The sequence below is a fragment of the Oncorhynchus keta genome, unplaced genomic scaffold, assembly GCF_023373465.1.
Source record: "Oncorhynchus keta strain PuntledgeMale-10-30-2019 unplaced genomic scaffold, Oket_V2 Un_contig_16903_pilon_pilon, whole genome shotgun sequence".
Lineage (NCBI taxonomy): Eukaryota > Metazoa > Chordata > Actinopteri > Salmoniformes > Salmonidae > Oncorhynchus > Oncorhynchus keta.
Genome location: NW_026280180.1, coordinates 82,111 through 99,797, shown reverse-complemented (window position 1 = coordinate 99,797; position 17,687 = coordinate 82,111). Strand labels below are relative to the sequence as shown.

Sequence of the window (17,687 nt, the reverse complement as noted above, 5' to 3'; positions counted from 1 at the left end):
GTTCAGCAGCTTTCCTGTGGTCAGTCATAGGGCTGTTGTTGTTCAGCAGCTTTCCTGTGGTCAGTCATAGGGCTGTTGTTCAGCAGCTTTCCTGTGGTCAGTCACAGGGCTGTTGTTCAGCAGCTTTCCTGTGGTCAGTCATAGGGCTGTTGTTCAGCAGCTTTCCTGTGGTCAGTCACAGGGCTGTTGTTGTTCAGCAGCTTTCCTGTGGTCAGTCACAGGGCTGTTGTTGTTCAGCAGCTTTCCTGTGGTCAGTCACAGGGCTGTTGTTGTTCAGCAGCTTTCCTGTGGTCAGTCACAGGGCTGTTGTTGTTCAGCAGCTTTCCTGTGGTCAGTCACAGGGCTGTTGTTGTTCAGCAGCTTTCCTGTGGTCAGTCACAGGGCTGTTGTTGTTCAGCAGCTTTCCTGTGGTCAGTCACAGGGCTGTTGTTGTTCAGCAGCTTTCCTGTGGTCAGTCACAGGGCTGTTGTTGTTCAGCAGCTTTCCTGTGGTCAGTCACAGGGCTGTTGTTGTTCAGCAGCTTTCCTGTGGTCAGTCACAGGGCTGTTGTTGTTCAGCAGCTTTCCTGTGGTCAGTCACAGGGCTGTTGTTGTTCAGCAGCTTTCCTGTGGTCAGTCACAGGGCTGTTGTTGTTCAGCAGCTTTCCTGTGGTCAGTCACAGGGCTGTTGTTGTTCAGCAGCTTTCCTGTGGTCAGTCAGTCAGGGCTGTTGTTGTTCAGCAGCTTTCCTGTGGTCAGTCACAGGGCTGGGCTGTTGTTGTTCAGCAGCTTTCCTGTGGTCAGTCACAGGGCTGTTGTTGTTCAGCAGCTTTCCTGTGGTCAGTCACAGGGCTGTTGTTGTTCAGCAGCTTTCCTGTGGTCAGTCACAGGGTTGTTGTTCAGCAGCTTTCCTGTGGTCAGTCACAGGGCTGTTGTTCAGCAGCTTTCCTGTGGTCAGTCACAGGGCTGTTGTTCAGCAGCTTTCCTGTGGTCAGTCACAGGGCTGTTGTTCAGCAGCTTTCCTGTGGTCAGTCACAGGGCTGTTGTTGTTCAGCAGCTTTCCTGTGGTCAGTCACAGGGCTGTTGTTGTTCAGCAGCTTTCCTGTGGTCAGTCACAGGGCTGTTGTTCAGCAGCTTTCCTGTGGTCAGTCACAGGGCTGTTGTTCAGCAGCTTTCCAGTTGGACTAAAATTATACTTTTTCTTTCTCACGTCTCTGTGCAGCTTTCTTCCATTGAAAAATCTATATTTTGGATATTTTGGAGCTGTGGAATTGTAGTCAGATTAAATCTCTTTAGTGTTCAGATTAAATATATTTTGAACTGATATTGTAGTGGGATTTAAATTCTATCACATGCATATTGCTATATTAAAGTAGCCTTGTTGCATCGTCGTGACTAACTGAATCTAATCTCTGTCTAGGACCAGACATAGCAGGGCATTGTACAGTAGAAGAGTTGCAAACAGACAATGTTTATCTCAGAGCAGGTACCATAGATTTACTAGGATGGGAATTCCCAGTCAAGTCAATGTAACATGATTGGTTGACTTGTATTTCTACGGCTGGGCCATTTCAGTCGTTGGCTTGTCAAGATGGAATCTACTGGCTTTCTAATACCTCAGCACTGGAGTTTAGTTTCAGTCAAGTCTCCTTTCTGAAGCACCTGGGACTTGGAAAGGGAACATCCCTGTCCTTTTAACATGAGACTGAGTCTAAAGGGTTAAATCGGTTCAGCTTTGACCAAGATGCCATGCAGTCAACAGACGGCACGTTCAGTCATTGTAGGTTCCCAGTTTCTGCAGGAGGACCCCCTGGTTCTGATGCTGCTGTATCTACAGGCTTTCCTGGTTTGTAATTTCAGTAGCCTGGCCCCAGATCTGTGTGTTGTCTGGTCCAACTTGACAAACAGCACAATAGCCTGGTCCCAGGTCTGTGTGTTGTCTGGTCCAACTTGACAAACAGCACAATAGCCAGGTCCCAGGTCTGTGTGTTGTCTGGTCCAACTTGACAAACAGCACAATAGCCTGGTCCCAGGTCTGTGTGTTGTCTGGTCCAACTTGACAAACAGCACAATAGCCTGGTCCCAGGTCTGTGTGTTGTCTGGTCCAACTTGACAAACAGCACAAAAGCCAGGTCCCAGGTCTGTGTGTTGTCTGGTCCAACTTGACAAACTGTTCTCCATCTCTCCTTAACTGATACCTCCACATGATGGAGAGAGGGGGGCATTCGGTTCAATTTACCCAATGGTTAAGGGCTCACTGGGTCATTTACCCAATGGTTAAGGGCTCACTGGGTCATTTACCCAATGGTTAAGGGCTCACTGGGTCATTTACCCAATGGTTAAGGGCTCACTGGGTCATTTACCCAATGGTTAAGGGCTCACTGGGTCATTTACCCAATGGTTAAGGGCTCACAATGTAATTGTACTTCTGTGTGATCATTTGGTTGGAGAAGTCAGTGAGGCACTTTACTGCAGACACTGTGGGCCTTCAGGAACTGGGTCTGCTTGGATACCTTGGTTGTGTTCCAGACCAGTGAACATTTATATGGGACGTAATGTTCCTTGGGCTCCAAATAGGCTTCTTTCTATTCCTTATGTCTTGTTTTTGTTTAGTTAATATACAGAAATTGGTTTTATTTCTGGAAGCAAAAAGACACATGGATTTATTAGGTGCCTTGTCATCTTATACTTTATACTGGAAAAATGTGATTTGCATTTTTTTTTTTTTATACAAACGAAACGTATGTAATTCAAACACGATGCAAACGTTCACCAAGAACTTATTTGGCATTGGAGATACTTGCCGACAATGTGAAAATGTAACCAATCTCTTGTAATGAGAATGATGGTGGTTTTGGGCCCCAGGTCAGGGTTGTGTTCATTAGGCATCACACAAGAAAACTAACTGAAACTGGGTTCAATCACTGAAACGGTTTCCAGCTGCAAAATATTTAAACCGTGATCGGATCTGTGCCCTAATAAACACTACCCAGGTTCCCCTACTGGCCCGATCACCCTGTCATTGAACTAAACCTCAGATATCACCAGCTTACATTGTCTTTCTTTCTTGTAAAGTCATAAGGATGTAATTCAGAGCACAGCCCCTGAAGTTTTAAACGTGAATGTTAAGATGGGTCCAAGCCACGGTTTGGGGGGGGGGGATACTGCATCTTAACCTCCAAGTCTAAATCAAGTTCAATACTTTACTGTGATGTGGTCCAGTTGGATGTAGCCTGAGTCCATCTGCTTGGGCTATTATGCCAACTCATTGTCATGCTAAATGTTTGGCTTGACTGACAGCAATGAAGTAGGCAAAAAGCACAAACAGACTGGCACTCGGGCTATTGTGGATGCCCGCCAGTTAAACTCAGGTTACGTAAAGACATCTACCTCTGCAGGTGAGAACTGTGAAAGCAGAGCTAGTTAATGTTCAGAAAGCTTTGGGCCCACATTCCCCTTTAAGATTGTGAAATGTTCTTATAGTCCAGTCTCTCGCTTTTCAATAAACTATTTTGTAGTATTTCAAACTTGGTTGTCATTTTAATTTCCTAGTTAGCTCGATGTTTAAGTTGGTCTTGTGAATTAAGTTAATTTCTAGGCAGTATACACACACACACACACACACACACAACCTTGCGTGGCTTCCCAGACTCCTTGCTCTGGCCAAACACTATGCCCACGGACGTTAGTTTTTCCTTCCGCCACAATGAGTCTGGCTCAGTAACTCCGACACATTCTGATTGGTCCAACCCATCGGTTCCTGGAACCAGAATACACAAGTAAATTGGCATTTTGAGAAGTCGTCATTGGCTTTGATACTCGAATGGTCCAATCGCCGACTTTGAAGCCCCTGACGTAATTTGTGGCGATGTCTGTCTGATGTGTGGCGAACAGCACCGTGGCGAACAGCACAGTGGCGAAGTCAGTCTGATATGTGGCGAAGTCAGCCTGATATGTGGCGAAGTCAGTCTGATATGTGGCGAAGTCTGTGGCGAAGTATGTGGCGAAGTCAGTCTGTGGCGAAGTAGTCTGTGGCGAAGTCAGTCTGTGGCGAAGTCAGTCTGTGGCGAAGTCAGTCTGATATGTGGCGAAGTCAGTCTGTCTGTATGTGGCGAAGTCAGTCTATGTGGCGAAGTCAGTCTGTGGCGAAGTCAGTCTGTGGCGAAGTCAGTCTGTGGCGAAGTCAGTCTGTGTGCGAAGTCAGTCTATGTGGCGAAGTCAGTCTGATATGTGGCGAAGTCAGTCTGATATGTGGCGATGTCAGTCTGATATGTGGCGATGTCAGTCTGATATGTGGCGATGTCAGTCTGATATGTGGCGAAGTCAGTCTGATATGTGGCGATGTCAGTCTGATATGTGGCGAAGTCAGTCTGATATGTGGCGATGTCAGTCTGATATGTGGCGAACAGCGCAGTGGCGACGTCAGCGCGAACAGCGCAGTGGCGACGTCAGCGCGAACAGCGCAGTGGCGACGTCAGCCTGTGGCGAACGGCGCAGTGGCGACGTCAGCCTGTGGCGAACGGCGCAGTGGCGACGTCAGCCTGTGGCGAACGGCGCAGTGGCGACGTCAGCCTGTGGCGAACGGCGCAGTGGCGACGTCAGCCTGTGGCGAACGGCGCAGTGGCGACGTCAGCCTGTGGCGAACGGCGCAGTGGCGACGTCAGCCTGTGGCGAACGGCGCAGTGGCGACGTCAGCCTGTGGCGAACAGCGCAGTGGCGACGTCAGCCTGAACAGCGCAGTGGCGACGTCAGCCTGTGAACAGCGCAGTGGCGACGTCAGTCTGAACAGCGCAGTGGCGACGTCAGTCTGAACAGCGCAGTGGCGACGTCAGTCTGTGAACAGCGCAGTGGCGACGTCAGTCTGTGAACAGCGCAGTGGCGACGTCAGTCTGTGAACAGCGCAGTGGCGACGTCAGTCTGTGAACAGCGCAGTGGCGACGTCAGTCTGTGAACAGCGCAGTGGCGACGTCAGTCTGTGAACAGCGCAGTGGCGACGTCAGTCTGTGAACAGCGCAGTGGCGACGTCAGTCTGAACAGCGCAGTGGCGACGTCAGTCTGAACAGCGCAGTGGCGACGTCAGTCTGAACAGCGCAGTGGCGACGTCAGTCTGAACAGCGCAGTGGCGACGTCAGTCTGAACAGCGCAGTGGCGACGTCAGTCTGAACAGCGCAGTGGCGGCGTCAGTCTGAACAGCGCAGTGGCGGCGTCAGTCTGAACAGCGCAGTGGCGGCGTCAGTCTGAACAGCGCAGTGGCGGCGTCAGTCTGAACAGCGCAGTGGCGACGTCAGTCTGAACAGCGCAGTGGCGACGTCAGTCTGAACAGCGCAGTGGCGACGTCAGTCTGAACAGCGCAGTGGCGACGTCAGTCTGAACAGCGCAGTGGCGACGTCAGTCTGAACAGCGCAGTGGCGACGTCAGTCTGAACAGCGCAGTGGCGACGTCAGTCTGAACAGCGCAGTGGCGACGTCAGTCTGAACAGCGCAGTGGCGACGTCAGTCTGAACAGCGCAGTGGCGACGTCAGTCTGAACAGCGCAGTGGCGGCGTCAGTCTGAACAGCGCAGTGGCGGCGTCAGTCTGAACAGCGCAGTGGCGGCGTCAGTCTGAACAGCGCAGTGGCGACGTCAGTCTGAACAGCGCAGTGGCGACGTCAGTCTGAACAGCGCAGTGGCGACGTCAGTCTGAACAGCGCAGTGGCGACGTCAGTCTGAACAGCGCAGTGGCGACGTCAGTCTGAACAGCGCAGTGGCGACGTCAGTCTGAACAGCGCAGTGGCGACGTCAGTCTGAACAGCGCAGTGGCGACGTCAGTCTGTGGTGAACAGCGCAGTGGCGACGTCAGTCTGAACAGCGCAGTGGCGACGTCAGTCTGATATGGTGAACAGCGCAGTGGCGACGTCAGTCTGATATGGTGAACAGCGCAGTGGCGACGTCAGTCTGATATGGAGAACAGCGCAGTGGCGATGTCAGTCTGTGGAGAACAGCACAGTGGAATAATTCAGTTGGAGTCCGTAAATGGGTTACATTTTCTTAGGTGATTTATAGAAAACAGAAGAAACGCACTTAATTTTAAAAGTTACAAAAAGTACTTTATTGCAATTTATGCACAAAACAAAAATCCAAGGTCCAAAATGATTTAGTCACTTGCCTCAAGTCAAAGCAGAAACGATACCAAAGGAAATCCTTATTTAGACAGGTGGAAAACAACCCCTGCTTTACCAAGTGCATTTGTTGAACTGTCCACCTGCATGGTTCAATGAGATTATCCTTTTATAAACAACTTCTATACACTTTGGACCAGTTTCCTGGACAGAGTGCCTAGTCTTGGACTAAGAAGCACAGCCAATTGTGAATATCCATTGAACATGCTTTTAAGTTAAGAACTACGCTTAAATCTGTGTTCAGGAAACCAGCCCTTTGTACCTGTAAGGGCTGCTTGATCAATATACCAAACCAAATCCAGAAGAATGCTTCTATATGGGAAACAGAATGTCTGTCAGGTAGAGCTGGAGGCTACAATGTGAAATACTGTACAAGAGGAGAGAGATGCACCAGGAGGTGGTTGGTGGGTTGGGCTGGGGTAAGGTGGGGTGGAGTAGGCGGTTACGACCCTTGACCCTCCAGCTCTGAAGCAGGGGTGTCAGGCTCCTCATCATTATAGATGTTCTCAGCCTAGAGAAGGAAATTGTTACATCAGTTAAAGGATTTACTCTTAACTGATTAATAGGAGCAGACTTCTTGAATTAGCTTTAAAGAAAAATGTAGACAAAAGTTAGAAAACCCTGGTGGTTAAGTTTTGTGAAAGTGCAGAAGCAAACGTGGTACTTCGACAACAGTGTACTCACCATTTGCCAAACCTGCATGATGTTATCCTCGGAGACGGAGCAGATGACCCATGGCTCATTGGGGTTCCATGTGAAATCAGAAATCTTCGCTGTGTGTCCTCCATGGATGAACTGACGAGATAAAACAAGTCCGCAGGATGAGCAATATGCCAAAATATAACCTCCCTATAGGCCACCTGTCCCATTGGCTACTCTCCTATCGCTGGTTATTTAAAAGCTCAGGGGTAGGGTTGCAAAACTGGCAACTTTCCCAGAAATCCCAGTTGGAAGATTCCTGGAATTCTGAAAGAACAGGCTGGAAATCCAGGGAATTTTGGGGAAAGTTGACATTTCTACAACCCTACTAAGGAGATAAAGGTCATAATTGTGGATGATGGGTCTATCACTCACCAGGAGTTCTGGAGGTCCGTCCTCTGCATCTTCAGCAGACTGTTCCTCTCCGATTTTACTGGGGACCGACAAGACAAAACCATTTCAACATCATCCTATTAGACTACAGTGTTGATCACACACACACACACACACACGGCGCTGAGCAAACGAATCTAAAAGGCTAGTCCAGTCAACATGCCCTGTGGTCGGTCTTTACCTGAGATCCCATACGTTGAGCCTCCTATCTGTTCCACTGGAAGCCAGAATGGTTTCGTTGTGAGGGGACCATTGTACCTGCCAAAGAAGTCAGTAAAGCACTGTCAGTGCAATAAACTCCAGCTCAGCACAACGTCTACGAGGGACACCAACACTTGGAAAAAGAGATGGGAAATCAATGCGATCTACCCTGGGTTAAATAAAAATAGAAAGTTGAATGGGACGCCAACAAAGCCTGGTAACTTATCCAGACTCTCAATCCTATTGGTTCAGAGGGATTGAGATGTTCACTATTTATGGAGTATTACCTGGAAGATTTCATCCTTGTGCGATTCAAACGAGTGGAGCTTCAGTTTGAGGTTACGCAGATCCCAGAGAGCAACAGTCTGTTACACAAAAAGGAGAAAGAAATCATTTAGTAACGTTAAATATATTAGAACGTATTCTTGGACTACTGTCCAGTATGAAATACACTTCCTGGTCATGTGATTTGTGACCTGACTTTGACCAACACCATTGTGCACAACCTTTATTTAACTAGACAAGTCAGTTAAGAACAAATTCTTATTTTCAATGACGGCCTAGGAACAGTGGGTTAACTGCCTGTTCAGGGGCAGAACGACAGATTTGTACCATGTCAGCTCGGGGTTTGAACTTGCAATCTTCCGGTTACTAGTCTGACGCTCTAACCACTAGGCTACGACACTCAAGCACTTGAGACGGACGGACTGATTGTGTTTATCAAAGGAAATAATAATAAATAGGTACAGACCTTGTCTGCAGAGCCGGTGGCCAGGATGAACTCGCTGTAGGGGTTGAAGGACAGACAGTTGACCTCTGCAGTGTGGGCGTCCACTGCATGGCTGGGCTTGGACGTGTTGTTGGACCGTGTGTCCCAGCTGAGACAGAGAGATGTCAAAGGTTAATGACAGGGGTTCCCAAACTTTTTCCCACTTAGGGGGGGGGGGGCTTCCAGCATAGGGGAACATCCCGCGCCACATCTATTGGCACAAGGACTGTTTATACCCCTCTTGTTGATGGAGAGAATTTCAGGTTTAAAGTTTATTTTGTCATGGGGTACAATTAACATTTTGCTTTTTTAAAGCTAATTGTTTTTTTATACACTTTGCAATGTTTAATGTGTATTCATGTGAAATGACTGACAAATTACAACAATCTATGGGCTAAAAAACCTTAACATTAGCTGACATGAGCTAGTTGATCTGGACATTTCTGACAAGTTATAAATAGCTACGGTATTCAATGACTGGAATAGTGATGGACTTCCCCATTTCAGAACGGCACCTTCTAGTATTACAACAATGACTGGAATAGTGATGACTTCCCCATTTCAGAACTGCACCTTCTAGTATTACAACAATGACTGGAATAGTGATGGACTTCCCCATTTCAGAACTGCACCTTCTAGTATTACAACAATGACTGGAATAGTGATGGACTTCCCCATTTCAGAACTGCACCTTCTAGTATTACAACAATGACTGGAATAGTGATGGACTTCCCCATTTCAGAACTGCACCTTCTAGTATTACAACAATGACTGGAATAGTGATGGACTTCCCCATTTCAGAACTGCACCTTCTAGTATTACAACAATGCACCTTCTAGTATTACAACAATGACTGGAATAGTGATGGACTTCCCCATTTCAGAACTGCACCTTCTAGTATTACAACAATGACTGGAATAGTGATGGACTTCCCCATTTCAGAACTGCACCTTCTAGTATTACAACAATGACTGGAATAGTGATGGACTACCCCATTTCAGAACTGCACCTTCTAGTATTACAACAATGACTGGAATAGTGATGGACTTCCCCATTTCAGAACGGCACCTTCTAGTATTACAACAATGACTGGAATAGTGATGGACTTCCCCATTTCAGAACTGCACCTTGGAATAGTGATGGACTATTTCAGTATTACAACAATGACTGGAATAGTGATGGACTTCCCCATTTCAGAACTGCACCTTCTAGTATTACAACAATGACTGGAATAGTGATGGACTTCCCCATTTCAGAACTGCACCTTCTAGTATTACAACAATGACTGGAATAGTGATGGACTTCCCCATTTCAAACTGCACCTTCTAGTATTACAACAATGACTGGAATAGTGATGGACTTCCCCATTTCAGAACTGCACCTTCTAGTATTACAACAATGACTGGAATAGTGATGGACTGGAATAGTGATGGACCCCATTTCAGAACTGCACCTTCTAGTATTACAACAATGACTGGAATAGTGATGGACTACCCCATTTCAGAACTGCACCTTCTAGTATTACAACAATGACTGGAATAGTGATGGACTACCCCATTTCAGAACTGCACCTTCTAGTATTACAACAATGACTGGAATAGTGATGGACTTCCCCATTTCAGAACTGCACCTTCTAGTATTACAACAATGACTGGAATAGTGATGGACTTCCCCATTTCAGAACTGCACCTTCTAGTATTACAACAATGACTGGAATAGTGATGGACTACCCCATTTCAAAACTGCACCTTCTAGTATTACAACAATGACTGGAATAGTGATGGACTACCCCATTTCAGACCTGCACCTTCTAGTATTACAACAATGACTGGAATAGTGATGGACTACCCCATTTCAAAACTGCACCTTCTAGTATTACAACAATTACTGGAATAGTGATGACTACCCCATTTCAGAACGGCACCTTCTAGTATTACAACAATGACTGGAATAGTGATGGACTACCCCATTTCAATACTGCACCTTCTAGTATTACAACAATGACTGGAATAGTGATGGACTACCCCATTTCAAAACTGCACCTTCTAGTATTACAACAATGACTGGAATAGTGATGACTTCCCCATTTCAGAACGGCACCTTCTAGTATTACAACAATGACTGGAATAGTGATGGACTACCCCATTTCAAAACTGCACCTTCTAGTATTACAACAATGACTGGAATAGTGATGGACTTCCCCATTTCAGAACGGCACCTTCTAGTATTACAACAATGACTGGAATAGTGATGGACTACCCCATTTCAAAACGGCACCTTCTAGTATTACAACTTTCAAGAGTAAGTTTAAAGCCATTCTGAGTTCCTTATAAAAACTGAATTAAGGGATAGACAGTTAAGAGAATCAGATCCTTCCATCCAGTTTTCAAATAACTTTTCCTTTGAGAGATCTTCTTGTGTGGAAAGTTTAAGGCAACACACTGTACATTAAACACACTGGACGTAATGATTAGTTACAACTTGAAAGTATCAGATTGTGTGAAAATACATTGAGAGTAGAAAAATAATAAACAGAGAAGGCTCCCTCACATCATCAGTTTCTGGTCGTCAGCCACAGAGCCAAACAGTGATTCGTGGAGCAGGTGCCAGGACACGTCCTCCACCACTGCAGTGTGGCCGGTGAAGATGGTCTTAGCATCCACTATCTTCCCCTCCTTAGGACCAGCACCGATGTCCCACAGGCAGATCGTCTGGACATTAAACATGTCAGTGCACTTCTTAATAACACAATATATAGTAGTTCATATAGTTTGCTTAATAACAATGCAAAAACACTTTCATTTTCAGTGAAAACCACAATCTAGCTTGAAATGATTAAAAACGCACAGGGGAAAATGGTGTGCTGATGGAGTGTAGAGAGACACTTACGTGGTCATCAGAAGCACTGAGCAGGTTGCCACTGAGGTTGGGGTTCCAGGACAGGCCGTAGCCCTCCTTCTGGTGGCCCCGCAGGCGCAGGTCTGGGCTGCACTCACCACTGGGGTCTATGAGAGGGAGAGACAAGATGGTAGAAAAATGTTAAGACCAGAAAAGGGTCAAATACATATCGAGTTACTACTTTCAGGAACCAGATTTATGTTTTCCTGGTCAGATGGAATCGTTCCAACAGTGCAGACTAAAACATTTGAATCACGTCCAATAGCATTTTGATTTGTTTTAAAGAGCAGTGATCTATTTACCAGATGTGTATTGTCTTACCTGGTTTGGAAGGGTGCTTGGTGTAGTCAAAGACCAGTACGTCTGAGGTGGGGGTCTTGGTAGCAATGATGCAGGGGTTCTGAGGCATGTACCTGGCCCGGTTCACTTCACCCTCGTGGTTTATCTTGATCTCAATCTCTATCTTTCCACTCACTGATCCAAAACCTCCAAATTCTGAGGAAGAAATACTGCATGTTCAGCATATTTTCTCAAGAGAAAATGTTCACTGTGCCGATAACATCTTGACTTATAATATGCATATAAGGCCAGATTCCCAGACACAAAAAACACAATGGAAAATGTCTTAAATCCGGGACTAGGCTTAATGTGTCCGGGAGACCATCCTACGATGAACATACCTGCTCCTTTTTCACTGTCGTAGTGGGAAGCATCAAACTGGGCGTCATCGTTGGGGACCTGTACGCTGGCGATCACCAGGTGATTCTGCTCATCTGACGTGTGAGTTCCCAGTACCAGTCTGTGGACCGCATAGTCCTTTCCATCCGGCCTGCACAGAGAGACACATTCAATACGGTCCTCGTGTGTGTCTGAAGTGGCACACTATTCCCTAGAGTGCACTACTTTTGACAAGAGACCTATAGTCAAAAGTAGTGCACTGCTATGTCAGAAGACACCACATGGCAAAATAACATGCTTTTCTAGACTAAACTAGAATGGCTGACAAGGAAGGCCAGGTTGGTAGAGAGAACAATACAATGTTAAGTATATTAGGTAGGTCAGCACACAGTTTTATGTTGAGCGCAGCAAGAGGAACAGAAATGGTGACGTAGCATTGACTACTGTACCTGTTGACGTCAGGTAGCCACTGCACAGTGAGACTGGGCCACTCCAGCGCGTGGGTCATCACCAGGTCATAGAGGAAAGGAGTATTCTTCTTCCAGATTTTGTATTCTTCATTGATCACCCGCTCCTCAACTGCATCGTCGTACACTAGAACAGTGAAAAGAAGCAACACTTACATAAGACTACAATGGACAGTTACTACCAAGGCTAGTGTAACGTTGGGATTTACTGCATTCCTGTACCCTCGGGCCAGTTGTGCCTCATTTGCATGTTACACAAGCAAGCGGGCGGACTGTCAATGTGAGCTAGATAGCTAACAATTTATTTAGCAAGATAAACTATTAGTTAGCTATCTAAATTCTCAACTTATGGAGCACAGTTAATAAACCCAGGCCGAACGTATGCAGCCTGTACTGGTTAGCATAGCTAGCTAACAGACCGCACTTTTCATTTGGCTATGCATCCAGCCGCGCACACAAAGCATGCATGAAATGAACCGAGCCATTCAATTCCCTACCTTCTTTATCCGCCATGTTTGGGTTTTAGGGGATCCTGCAATTGTAGGTCACCCGTGGGTTTGCCCGAAAGCAAGGTAACTAGGTAGCTATTCTATATTATTCGCAAAAGGCCAAAACACAGCGGAATTTGTTGACCACTCAAAATCCCTCTTTCTTTTATGCGCGCATCCGAGGATGGAGAGCACAGCGCATGCGTTCTCACAACAACGTAGTAACGGCGCGTGCGCAGACATGACCAGGAAGTGATTTATCATCGAACAATCTAAAAATTAATGCGTTCGCTGAACATTTTCGAAGATAAATGTAAAAGTTTATGGCAACAGTACAACGGAACGGTTCATACGGTGCAAGTCATTTTCGTTTGAAACGAGTTTGACAAACATTTCAAACGAAGAGGGACATTTTCAACTTTGACCCCTGACGAATTGAATGAGTTTTCTGCAAAATGGCAGCATCAATACCTTCTGCCGTGTCAGCACCCTCATTGGGGTATGTTAAGATAATTGGCGTTAATCTGATGTTGTTATGTCATGTAAATTTAATTGATATGCATGGTGGTGCCCAAGATTCACACCGTAGTGCTGTAAGTTATCTAGTTACGGTAGTCAAATAGATAACTAACGTTAGCAAGCTCGCAGTGACTGTGTTGACAAACACCGAATAGATAGTAATTTAGACAACCCATGCCTTGTTATATTTTCCCACAGTCAAAAACGCAGGGCATCTTTGAAGAAGAAAGAAAGAAGAAAACGAAAACGCCAAGCCCTCGCCAAAGCCCAAATCAGAGAATCTGGTGGTATGTCACAGTGGATATATTTGAAAATCCTACATGATATTCTCTCTACTACTAGCCAGTTGTTTATCAGCATAATTCCCGACGGGGACTATGTATTCTGAATGCCTAACCATCCACTGACGAGCTCTAATTCATCTCCCTAAACACTTAGAAAATGGAGATGATTCTCCACCAGAACAAGATGATGATGAAGAGGAAAGGAAGGCTGAGGAAGAAAGGTAGCAAAATATTTCTACAGTTTTAAGTTGATAAGCAATGGCACTTTTTTCAGTGTCTGTAATATTGTTGTTCCATGTGTCCTGTATTAAAAAAATTGTCAGACTCCAATCAACTGTTCTCTCTGCTACCGCACGGCAAGCGGTACTGTAGCGCCAAGTCCGGGACCTAAAGGCTGAACAACCAATCAAATACCCCCCCCATCTGTTTTTACACTGCTGCTACTCACTGTTTATTATCCATGCATAGTCACTTTACAAATGACCTGGACTAACCTGTACCCCCACACATTGACTCTGTACTGGTACCCCCTGTGTATAGCCTCATTATGTAAATGTATTGTGTTATGTTTTGATAGTTAAAAAAACAAAGAATTATTGTACTGCATTGTTGGTTAAGGGCTTGTAAGTTAGCATTTTACGGTAACCTGTTGTATTCGGCGCATGTGACAAATAAAATTTGTTTTTGATTCAGACGGCGCCTAGATCAGGAGTGGCTGGAGAGGGAGAGGCTGGCCCAGCAGGAATTCAGACTCCGGTGGGAGAGGGAAGACGCTGCAAGGAAGAGACAAGAGGAAGAGGAGGTACAGAACTGTCACAATGTAGAATGGCACCCTATTCCCTATGTTTAACCAGAACTCGGGCCAAATGAAGTGCCCCCCCATGCTTCACTGAAATAATGTGTGTAACCGCTTTCCATGTCTGCAGGCGAGGATAAAGCAGGAATGGGAGGCCCAGCAGAGGAGAGAGGAAGAGGAGAAGGAGCAGAAGAAACAGGAGAAGAGAGACAGAGAGGTGAAACGTGCACCAGGAGGATAAACGCACAATGGAAGAGCTACATATCCTCTTCCTTTTGTATTTTGGTCACACAATGGTTTTAACTTAAGAAATATTACACAGTAATGTGTCTTTTGTGTGAGAAAGAAGTGTTTTTGCCTCAGACATCCACTTTTATCCACGTGTTTTTCCTTAACTGTGATACACGCAAAGACCTTAACTAAGATACACACAAAGAGGGACACTCCTACAGGTCTGTGCTGCCATGGGACAAGGATGTATCTTTTATCTGTGGATTTGTTTCCTCGTGTCTTCTGGTTATTCTCATACTGCTCAGGGACAAAATACACACACACACCTTTGCAGTTCTTATGTCTAGTGTCTTTGTACAAAGGCATATTTTGTGGCTCGGCTTTCAACCACTGGTAAGAGATTCTTGACTTGCAGTAACAGACATCCAGATATGCCACTGCAGGTTTTCACCAGCCCATCCTATGTTTGCACCATTTATAGGAAGCTGTACAGAAAATGTTGGACCAGGCTGAGAGTCAGGTATGAAAAAACAAACCAAATGCATATTGCATACCAACTTTATGTTTGGAAAGGAGTCTTGACCGTCTTTTATGGGAAAAAAATTCTGTAAAGCAGTTAGGTGTTACACAAGGATGAGTTTTGCAATTATTAAAGAAACAAACCTATTCTACTTCCTGTTTTGCGTGTAGCTGGAGAATGGGGGTCCCTGGAGAAACCCTGAGGCTCCAGATTTTGGTACGGAGCAAGACCGGGCTAACTGCCCCTTCTTCCTCAAAACTGGAGCCTGCCGTTTCGGCGACAGGTTGGTAATGGTTCTAAATAGGAACACATTTCATTTTTTTATTTGTATTTTTATAATTATAATTTTTTTATTTGTATTTTTATAATTATAATGTATTTCTTATTTGTATATTTATAATTTTTAGTTTTTAATATTATTACTATAATTATTTGTATTATTATTTTTAGCTAGGATAGTCCAACACCTTTTTCCGGGGAGTCCTGGGAAGTGCGTTCTTGTTAATTTTCCTTAAATGAGGCTCATCTTTCAGAATACTGCATAGCACAGTCATTTGTATACCATATTTTCTTTATATTAGCGTTTAACTAATGAAATCTTCTGCTTACCTGATTGGTCAGGTGCTCTCGTAAGCATGTCCACCCCCCGTCCAGCCTTACTCTGATGATCCGGGGGATGTTTGCGACTTTCGGGATGGACCAGAGGTCACGGGACGACTACGATACAGACGCCTGTCTGGAGCACAGCGAGGAGGAGGTACAACAGCAGTTTGTGGATTTCTACGAGGATGTACTTCCTGAGTTCAGGACTGCTGGCAAGGTGGTGCAGTTTAAGGTGAATATGATGTTTGTCTTGCTGGACTGGAAGGAGTGATTCAATGGAAAGGAGACCTATCCACTCTTGAGGGGCATTGAATCAAACTCCTCTCTCGTTTTGTCTCTGTCTTCAGGTCAGCTGCAACTTTGAGCCACATTTGAGAGGAAATGTTTATGTCCAGTTTGACACGTAAGTAAACTAAGCAGCTAATGAAAGTTTTGTAGGCGTAGAAACAATGGTGTTTCTCAATTTTGAGTAATCAAGTAGTGTATCGGTCTATTTTTCTCTTTGCTGTCTGTGTCTTTAGAGAGGAGCAGTGCAAAGAGGCCTTCATGATGTTCAATGGAAGATGGTACGCTGGTAAACAGCTCCAGTGTGAGTTCTCTCCTGTCACCAGATGGAAGACTGCTATATGTGGTGAGTGAATGGAGCACAAAAGTACAACTGAGAACCACAATACACCTACCTACACGGATTTGTACAGAATCATGCTAGTCATAAGTTGTGTATATCATTAAGACCCTGGTATTTGTTTGATTGCCGTGATCCTCCACAGGTTTGTTCGACCGACAGAAGTGTCCGAAAGGAAAGCACTGCAACTTCCTGCACGTGTACCGTAACCCTGGAAATGAGTTCTGGGAGGCGGACAGGGACCTGCACATGTCCCCCGACCGGGGAGGAGGAGGTACCGGGTCTTTCGCTGGGGGCCGGTTCTCTGAGAGAAGTAACCGCTCCTCGTGGACCGAGAGGTCACAGAGCCGACGGGGGGAGAGGAGCAGGAGGAGTAGGAGCAGGGAGAGCAGAATAGCCCAAAGGAGAGATAGTCTTCAGAGTGACAGGTCTTGGACCAGTCGTAGCAGCACAAGACCCAGGTCGAGGAGTAGGGACAGAGACCGGCGGGATGGGAGCAGAGATAGGAGGGACAGAGGCAGGAGCAGGGACAGAGATGGGAGGGACAGAGGCAGGAGCAGGGACAGAGATGGGAGGGACAGAGGCAGGAGCAGGGACCGAGACCGGCAGGATGGGAGCAGAGACCGAGATGGAGAGGGAGAGGGGTGGAGGGGTTCACCCACAGAGGCTAGTAGGGGGAGAGACAGAGCAGGAGCCCTGGAGAGTCCTCTAAGAGGAAGAGACAGGGGAGCAGGAGCCCTGGAGAGTCCTCTAAGAGGAAGAGACAGGGGAGCAGGAGCCCTGGAGAGTCCTCTAAGAGGAAGAGACAGGGGAGCAGGAGCCCTGGAGAGTCCTCTAAGAGGAAGAGACAGGGGAGCAGGAGCCCTGGGAAAACATCCCAAAAAGACAAGCAGCCAGCCAACGACAGCAGCGACACAGCTCCATCACGCCACAAACACTCCAAAAAAAGCAAAAAGAAGAAGAGCAAGAGGAGGAAACCCAAGAGGGACAAAAAGAGCCAGTCGGCTGGGGGTCAGAGTTCATCTGCAGAGTCAGGGAAGGAGTCTTGGGACGAGGAGAAACCCTCTCCAAACCTTGTAGACAGCAGTACACGGACTCCTCATGAGGTAGACAACACTACCCAGGAGACTGTGGATGTAGACAACACTACCCAGGAGACTGCTAGGGTAAATGCCATACTTAGTCTCATGTTGTCTGAGTCTCTTGATAATGCCAATGCAGTCACTTCAGACATACAGACCCAGGTCAAGGAGGAGCCTGAGGATCCCTGTCCACCTATTGTCTCCTCTCCTAGCCCTGGGGATGTGGACATCGCTCAGACTCCTGGGGCCACTGACAACAGTACTCCTGAGGCAAACACACTCTCCCCAGACCTCCATA

The 17,687-nt window shown here is 46.3% G+C and overlaps 2 protein-coding genes and 1 long non-coding RNA gene across 4 annotated transcripts; 2 read left to right on the top strand and 1 right to left on the bottom strand.

Moving 5' to 3' along the window:
- The first annotated feature begins 753 nt into the window (after nt 1-753).
- Nucleotides 754-3,505, top strand: LOC127919523 (uncharacterized). The gene is made up of 2 exons (XR_008103236.1): nt 754-1,905; nt 1,959-3,505. It is a non-coding gene; the product is annotated as an uncharacterized LOC127919523 (long non-coding RNA).
- Nucleotides 3,506-6,038: 2,533 nt separating this feature from the next.
- rbb4l (retinoblastoma binding protein 4, like) lies at nt 6,039-12,907 on the bottom strand. The gene is made up of 12 exons (XM_052503168.1): nt 12,739-12,907; nt 12,224-12,368; nt 11,777-11,925; nt 11,418-11,591; nt 11,088-11,203; nt 10,749-10,909; nt 8,181-8,307; nt 7,717-7,794; nt 7,410-7,486; nt 7,211-7,268; nt 6,821-6,931; nt 6,039-6,647 (listed from the first exon to the last, which is right to left on the bottom strand). The coding sequence occupies exons 1-12, from the start codon at nt 12,752-12,754 to the stop codon at nt 6,579-6,581; spliced, it is 1,281 nt and encodes a 426-aa protein (XP_052359128.1). The 5' UTR covers nt 12,755-12,907; the 3' UTR covers nt 6,039-6,578.
- Nucleotides 12,908-12,971: 64 nt separating this feature from the next.
- zrsr2 (zinc finger (CCCH type), RNA-binding motif and serine/arginine rich 2) lies at nt 12,972-17,387 on the top strand. Of its 2 annotated transcripts, none has more exons than XM_052503166.1 (11): nt 12,972-13,228; nt 13,447-13,535; nt 13,687-13,753; nt 14,226-14,334; nt 14,459-14,545; nt 15,041-15,079; nt 15,250-15,362; nt 15,701-15,914; nt 16,030-16,085; nt 16,204-16,313; nt 16,453-17,387. In XM_052503166.1, exons 1-11 carry the CDS (start codon nt 13,185-13,187, stop codon nt 17,385-17,387), a joined length of 1,863 nt encoding a protein of 620 aa, XP_052359126.1. In that variant the 5' UTR covers nt 12,972-13,184. The 2 variants fall into 2 exon arrangements, with proteins under 2 accessions (XP_052359126.1, XP_052359127.1); XM_052503167.1 differs by having other exon boundaries at nt 13,197-13,322.
- Nucleotides 17,388-17,687: the final 300 nt, after the last annotated feature.